At 39.5% G+C, this 8138-nt stretch overlaps 1 protein-coding gene across 1 annotated transcript; it reads right to left on the bottom strand.

Annotated features, from left to right (window-relative positions):
- Nucleotides 1-1102: 1102 nt before the first annotated feature.
- On the bottom strand, nucleotides 1103-7407 carry LOC102971913 (olfactory receptor 13-like). Its single transcript, XM_007090901.1, has 2 exons — nucleotides 6475-7407; nucleotides 1103-1240 (listed from the first exon to the last, which is right to left on the bottom strand). The coding sequence occupies exons 1-2, from the start codon at nucleotides 7405-7407 to the stop codon at nucleotides 1103-1105; spliced, it is 1071 nt and encodes a 356-aa protein (XP_007090963.1).
- Between the last annotated feature and the right edge of the window lie 731 nt (nucleotides 7408-8138).

The raw sequence follows: 8138 nt of genomic DNA, 5'->3' as shown, positions 1-8138 counted from the left end.
GCACATAGTAAAAGCAGGAGGATGGTGCTGAGCTTTGTGAAGATTTTCTCGTACAAACGTGCTTCAGAAGAAAGCAGTGATAAATAAAAAGATACACATTAAACACAAAAATCCTATAAAAAGAAATGATTGACTATCTCGTCCTTCTCCCACCTCACACACCAGCACCTAACACCGTGGTCCCCTTTCTATACTTTTCCCACGCCCACTGTGCAAACTTATCTTCCAAGCTATGAAAAATCTAACACTTACACATATTTATTGAATACATTCTAGCTGTCCTTAATGCTAAGCTTAAGATAAACATATGACATAGATTTAGTACCCACTGTACCTGTGTTGACAATAAGTAAATGCATATTTTATATAATAACCAACATGTTAATTTTCCCGACATAACACCATTCTGTAATATACCCTCCTGTAATTTTCTTTGGCTAAGATTATTCCATATGTTCTGTTTAAATGCATGACACAGAAATTTCTTACTCCTTCTGTTAGTGCTATCTTTTCTAAGTAAATGTCTATCACGTGGATATTTCTCCACCAATGAAGCAAATTAACCAAACTCGAAACCCAAAACATCTTTATATAATTTGTCTATAAAATGTGCATCTAATATTCCCCTGAAACTATTCATATAGAATGTGAATGATGAGCATATATGTTTAACATTAATAAAGAGTATTTACTTCTCTAACATTTAAAATAAAGATTGTCAGAAACAGAGTGATAGTCCACAGAAGTGTAGATGCTACCCCATGTCTAAGAGGAATTAATGATAAAGTAAAATAAGGTGGCCTGGTTAGCTCCCACGTTTGGACTCAGGGACCCCAGAAGGGAAAAATACCTCAAGGTTGGGCAGGATCGTGCTTTCTGGGAGTGCCTGTGGGAGCTGCAGAACCCTCACTCCTGTTCCTGACTGCAAAGGTGGCAGAATCCTCAGAAAAGGCGCTTTGATTCTCCTATGGCCCCAGCCTAGTTGGTAGCGTCTAAGGGCTCCCTGGAGGGGTGGGCTGCGAGATACAGTGCATGCCCACTCCACTGGGAAGGGGACAAAGCAGTTCCCTAGTTCTGCTCTCATCCCCAGCAGGACACACGATCAGGAACCACAACCAGCCACAGAGGATGCCTCTGAGACAACACCGGTCATTACGGCCCCGGAAAACTTGGCATTATTTGGATTTCGTGAATCCCAGCACTGCCCTAATTCCCAAACCATCAGGTCATTCAGGGGAACCTAGAAGGAAGCAGAACGAGTGTGACGATGAAGAAGCTCCCGGCATTCACCTCTGTATTTCAGCTTCTCCCCACTGTACTCTGGGCCACCTTGTGTAGCAGCAGAGGGGGGAAGGAAGGACCCTGAAAAATCAGCTGGTTCCAAGCAATGGCTCAAGATGTGGAGATGCCGTAGAGAGCAGGTTATGGAGGCAGGGAGCAGACCAGGAAGTCTGAGGAGAAACACGGAGTCCCAGTGGGGCTTATTAGAACACACCTGAAGAGGGGTTTTCTAGAACACAAACCACTCAAATAGATCAGCCTTGGCAATACACTCTAATCTCGATTCTGAGGTGAGGAGATTCTAGGGGTCCAGTCCCTCAGGCCAGGGGGAGAGAACCCTCTGGAAGGCATCTTCCCCTTGAAGCTTCCTACCTCTTCTGGGTTGGGAGAGAATTTCCTACCTGTGATGATGTCATGTATTTGCATCCTACTGTTTTCCTATACTGGATGTGAGGGACTCAAAATGTTATCTGAGAAATCTCTTACCAATCAAGCGTGAGATTCACAAACTAATTAGTTCATTACAGTGTGATTCCTGGCTTCCTGGGGTTATCCCATAAACTTAGGGAAAACTGGTTACAATTATCAAGTTTCTTTTCTTTTTATGTTTCAGGAGGCTTGTAGAAAAATGTGGATATCTGGAAACTGATGTTTAAAAGAAAAAAAATAGCGGCACACTGAAATTGTGAAAATAATAGGGTTTTTCTCATTCATCACTGTATGACTATCAGTTATAAAAAGTAGGAACTTTGAACTAAGACAATAAGGAAATTAAATATAAATTTTTATGATACCAAACAAACTTTAACTTTGGGAAATGCATCATCTCAAAAGTACATGTTCTCTAGTACATATCAAGGTAACATTGCTTTAACTTATGGACAGCTTCTAAAAGTGGTCAGAGTAGGGGCATCTGGCTGGCTCAGCCCATAGAACATGCAACTCTCAATCTCGGGATCATGAGTTCAAGCCCATGTTGGATGTAGACCTTACTTTAAACAAAAAGTGGTCAGGGGTGCCTGGGTTGCTCATTGGTTTAAGCATCCAACTCTTGATTTCAGCTCAGGTCACGATCTCACCATTCATGACTTCAAGCCCCATGTACTGTTGACAACACAGGGCCTGTTTGGGATTGGGATTCTCTGTCTTCCTTTATCTCTGTCTCTTCCCTGCTCACATTTGCATGTTCATCCTCTGTCTCAAAAATAAACAAACACTAAAAAAATGAAACTAAGAAATTTTAAAAAGTGGTCAGAGTAAAACATATACATACGTAAAACATAAATGTTTACAAAGGAAATAACACATAGCATAATTAACTCTTAATTGCAAAAATATATATTCTTTTTTTTTTAAATATATTCTTTTTTACATTATCTGTTAGCATCAGACATTTTCTAACCACCAATCTTATGGTTATCTCAAGGTCCACCAGAATTTTACATCATTTCCATTTGGAAGTAGAATAAAAATCAATATGTTGATAATTTAAACACTTCCCAAAGTAAATTGTCTCAATAACTGGTTTGAAAAATGTTGTATTTTTAATGTTTACTTATTTATATATAGAGTGTGTGTGCATGCAAGCAGGGAAGGGGCAGAGAGAGAGGGAGAGAGGGGGAATCTTAAGCGGGGACACCAGGCTCGAACTCATGAACCGTGAGGTCATGCCCTGAGCCAAAACCAAGAGTAGGACACTTAATTGACTGAGCCACAGGCACCCTAACAAAATGTTGGCTTTTAATTGATGAACTAAGTATCTGAGTCAGGGATGAACGTATCTTCAGAATGTCATAACATATATAATTAATGGAAAATAGCAATTGCTATTATCAATGTTTCACTTGGAATCTTGAAAACTGGGAAAATAAACAGGCAGAATTTGTTAGTTCATTGAGCACAGCCCAAGGTATAGAAACTTCAGTTGTAGACATCTAGGTTCATGATAAGAATAAATTGTGATCTATTGGGAGAAATTTTTCTACAGTTTTGAAGAAGTACCTTTCAGCATTATTCAAATCCATCTGTTCTGATTCTAGCCTCTTTGAGCCATATATTACTGTTTATTCATTTCTTGGATTTTTGAAAAGAGAACTGGGTTATTTTGGATAATGGGTATAGGTACTCCTTTCCCTGGGAAGAAACATGCCTCACTATAAAGGTTGAAATTGCATTTGGGTTAATCATAATTATCTTGTGAGTTTTGTGAGAATCATTAAGTTCTGACAATTCTGATCAATTCCAGATTAACTGACAGAAAACTAGTTTCCAGACCTTCCAAACTGATGACCAGGACTTAGGCCCCCAAAGTTTTTTTCAAGAGAAGTTGAATTGAGTTTCTTTTTTTCCCTTTTTCTGGGATCCATTGAGCCACTGACGACTGTCCATGTGTTCTGTAGTGCCCATAAACTCCCAATGAAGAAGCCTCACACAAGGTAAACCCTGAGGCTCAAACTGTGGTTCTATAGCCTGATCATCAGGATTTCCATAGAAAAAGGTTAACCAAGAAAGATTAGTATGCTTATTATTAAGGACTAAACATTAACCCCATAAGCAAGAACATTTGAAATGATAGTTGTTCAATAATATAAAACACTTTGAAGTAACTAAGTAGTTTCTTTTAATCCCCCATATTCCTAACTGTTCAGCAGAGTTTAACTCCACTAAAGCTTGATAGAACTTATTTCTTCAACTTACTTCAGGGTGTAATTTACAATCAAAACGTTCCTATAACTGTGCTTAAAAGACTTTACTTATCTTCAAGTTCAATGGCTTTTCAAGTACCTGAGCCTTAACTATATCCCAAAATACAATTTAAAAATTACAATTTGTAAAAGGTATTAATTTACTGAATACACCTTAAAAAACATGTTATTTTCTTCTATCAGTAGAAAAAGAACTAATAAAATTGTAAAATGTAAAAGTAATAAAAGCATCAAAATTTTGCCCATGTATTTAGCCAGCATAGAATTTAGAGTTTTGTTTTTGTTTTTTTTTTTTTTTACTTTCATGAGGAGGAAATCTTTGCAACTGCATAAAAACCTCACTCAACCCTTTTTATTTTGAGATTACAGTAATGCACACGGCATTCCATATAGAGAATGAGGAAATTCCTGTTTGTAAGGCTATCATTTGAAATTTATTTCAAGAATAGCCAGTGAATAATAAATCATGCACTTTCCCTATTTTGTTTACTTTTTAATCTTCAAAGGATCAACTAGCCCTTTGGACATTCTATCTTCTATTCATATCCTTTTTATCCATCATTAATTGTGTACCTTTCCTATAAACATTCTCTTACAGAACATCTCCCATATCTCTATTTTCTAAACACAACAATGGAGAAATCTTGTTAAAGCTTCTACATTGTGTAAGTAGTGGCTTTTGCAAATCCTCCTAGATTTCTGTGAGAAACTTGGTTTTATCTTTAAATTTGTTTTTAGTTTTTTTAAGTTTATTTATTTTGAGAGAGAGAGAGAGAGAGAGAGCGAGCACAAGTAGGGGAAGGGGCAGAAAGAGAGGGAGAGACTCTCAAGCAGGATCCACACCGTAAGTGCAGAGCTTGACATGGGGCTCAAACCCACGAACCATGAGATCATGACCTGAGCCGAAATCAAGAGTCAGAAGCTCAACTTACTGAGCCACACAGGCACCCTGGTTTTATCTTTAAAATCAAGGAGAGAAAAAATGGATTTAGTATACTGGGTAAGCAGTGGAATGCATAGGTTTTTTTTATCTCAGATTTAGAAGATTGTGAAATTGAATGAGGTCATTCCATGAGATGTATCTGTAAATGCTGACCCAAGATGAAGCAGGGGGTTGGATTCATTACCTCCAGATGATCCAGCAGTGAAAAGGAGAAACAGTTACCCTCACTTTCTTTACCCAAAGAAAGCACACATTCTCACAGGCTCATCTAGGGTATTGCGCTTAGGTCCTCTTTAGAGGCTCACCTTGCAGGAAAAAAATCATTTTGCTCTAGAAGGTGGTTATAGGAAATATTCACAGTGAGTCAATCCAGATCAAGATCTCCTGGTCCTGGAAACCGCTAATAAGTGTTACAAAAAAATTGTTTATGTGATCAAATAAGTTTGGAAAATATTGGCTAAAAACTGGAATAAAAATCTTCTTTACTGCAGATATTCTTACAGTTTTCACAATGATAATATGAACTGTGAGCTCTAAAGTAAGGCATCTAATACACAATAATTTTCAAACTTACTTGACCATAGAGTTTATGTTAAAGCTCTCTTGAGGAGCTGGTGTTTTGAGAAAAACACTTTGAGAGGCATGAGGCTAGACCATAGCTTGAGAAAGATGTTATAAAGAGTATTGTTCTAGATCTGCAGCTTCCAAATCTCGGCTCATGGACCAGCTGCATTACAATTAGCTATTGATAATGTTTTTTAAGTTTATTTATTTTGAGAGGGAGAGAGAGAGAGAGGGAGAGAGGGAGAGAGGGAGAGAGGGGGAGAGAGAGAGAGAGAGGGAGAGAGAGAGAAAGCAGGGGAGGGGCAGAGAGAGAGGGAGAGAGAGAATCCCAAGCAGACTCCACATTGTCAGTGCAGAGCCTGACATGGGGCTCAATGTCAGGAACCATGAGATCGTGACCTAAGCTGAAATCAAGAGTCAGACGCTTAACCAACTGAGCTACCCAGGTGTCTCGACAATATATCAAGATATAGATCTCTAAGACATATCCCACATCCACTGAATCAGTGATCTAAGTGGTGGCTCAGAAGACTGACTGTATTTTTAATAAGGGTCTCAGATAATTCTCATGCTAATCTAGAGTTGGAAACTCTTGAGATAATATCTTCCTAGGTCACTATCAACCTGACGCCATAATATTTTCATAGGGTCTCTTCATTCCCAGGACTCTTTTTTTTAAATATGTGTGTGTGTGTGTGTGTGTGTGTGTGTGTATAATATGTATATATATACATGTATATATGTACATATACATATGTACATATATATATATACGTACATACACACACACACACACACACACACACACACACATACATATATATATACGAGAGATGGAGAGGACAAGCCAGGAAGGGGCAGAGAAAGAAGGTGAGAGAAATCCCAAGCAGGCTCTGTGCTGTCAGCACAACGTGGGGCTTGAACTCATGAACTGTGAGTTCATGACCTGAGCTGAAACCAAGAGTCAGATGCTTAACTGACTGAGCCACCCAGGTGTGCCCCCAGCACTCTCTTTAAGGCATTCTTCACTTCTGAGTTCCTAAGACTATAGATCAGCGGGTTGAGCATGGGATTGAAAAGGCTGTGAAACAGGAGGAGATATTTCTTCTGCTCCTTGGGGTTCCCATATCTGGGCCCAACATACATTATAATCGCCGTGCCATAAAAGAGTCCAACCACACAGAGATGGGATGAGCAGGTAGAGAAGGCTTTTCTTTGACCTTCCCCAGACTGGATCCTGAGGATGGCACAGAGGATGCACATATATGAGATCACAATCGAGGAGAAGGGTCCCACTAGTACGGAAATTGCTCCAGCCAATACCACAATCTCATTGATGTGTGTATCTGCACAGACAAGTTTGAGAACAGCCATGATTTCACAGAAAAAGTGATTGATTTTCTGGGATCTACAGAAGGGTAAGGGTAGAAGTAATATGAGATGAATCAAAGACAGAAGGACTCCAAAGGTCCAGGAAGTCACCACCAGCATGATGCAGACTCTCCAGCTCATGATGACAGGATATCGGAGTGGGTGGCAGATGGCCACATACCGATCATAGGACATCACCACCAGGAGAAGACATTCTGTGACAGCAAAAGTCAAAAAGAGAAAGGTCTGTGTCATGCAGCCAGCAAAGGAGATGGGTTGGTCTGGCTTCAGGAGGTTTATCAGCATCTGAGGCACTGTGTTGCAGGCATAGGCTATGTCAACGATGGCCAGGTGGGAGAGGAAGAAGTACATGGGGGTGTGCAGTCTGGAGTCCAGCCAGATGAGTCCCAGGATGAGCCCATTCCCCAGCAGGGTAAAGGCGTAGAACAGGGAGAAGATACCAAAGAGAAGCATCTGAATCCTCAGAGCAAGGGGAAATCCCAATAGGGTAAACTCTGTGATAGAGGTCATATTGGCTTCCATATCCCAATGATGGAATAGAGTTAATGTATATGACTTAAGAGAAATCATTCGAAATAAATTTATGTTGTTTGAAACCTTTTTTTTAGGACAGAAAGTTATTCAGAAACACTTTGAGTACATTTTTATGTATTTTAATGAATGTTTAAAGACTTTAGTAGCCCTGAAATAAATTTAAAAATAGATACACACACACACACATACGCGCACGCGCGTTTCCTTTGTCGTTAATGTTATTAGCAGAGTCTAAATGTTCAAAATAAATACATTGTGTCCTGTCAGATACACAGTTTTTGTTTCATTCAGTGAGCTACCCCATATTCTTCAAATAAATTCTTCTTTTCTTTGCCAAAGTCCTTAAACATCAGTATGTCTAATCTCGAGTTGGAAGGGCTCATTAAGAATAACAATATACTAGGTTTAGCTATACCATTGGCCAGATTCACCATTAGCCATTAACCTCTCACCTGCTTGTCTAAACACACTTTTGGGGGGGGGGCAGAGGGAGAAAGAGAGAGAGAGACTCTTAAGCAGGCTCCACACCCAGAGCAGAGCCCAACTTGGGGCTTGATCTCACAACCATGAGATCATGACCTGACTGGAAATCAAGAGTCAGATGCTTAACCGACTGAGCCATCCACGTGCCCATAAACACATTTTCCACTCCTACATCTACTGTCACCTCTATAGCTAGTATCTCACCAACTCTCTTCTTGATCAAGTGCAAATACTTA

Source organism: Panthera tigris, chromosome A2, assembly GCF_018350195.1.
Source record: "Panthera tigris isolate Pti1 chromosome A2, P.tigris_Pti1_mat1.1, whole genome shotgun sequence".
Lineage (NCBI taxonomy): Eukaryota > Metazoa > Chordata > Mammalia > Carnivora > Felidae > Panthera > Panthera tigris.
This window is presented reverse-complemented; position numbering and strand designations above follow the sequence as displayed.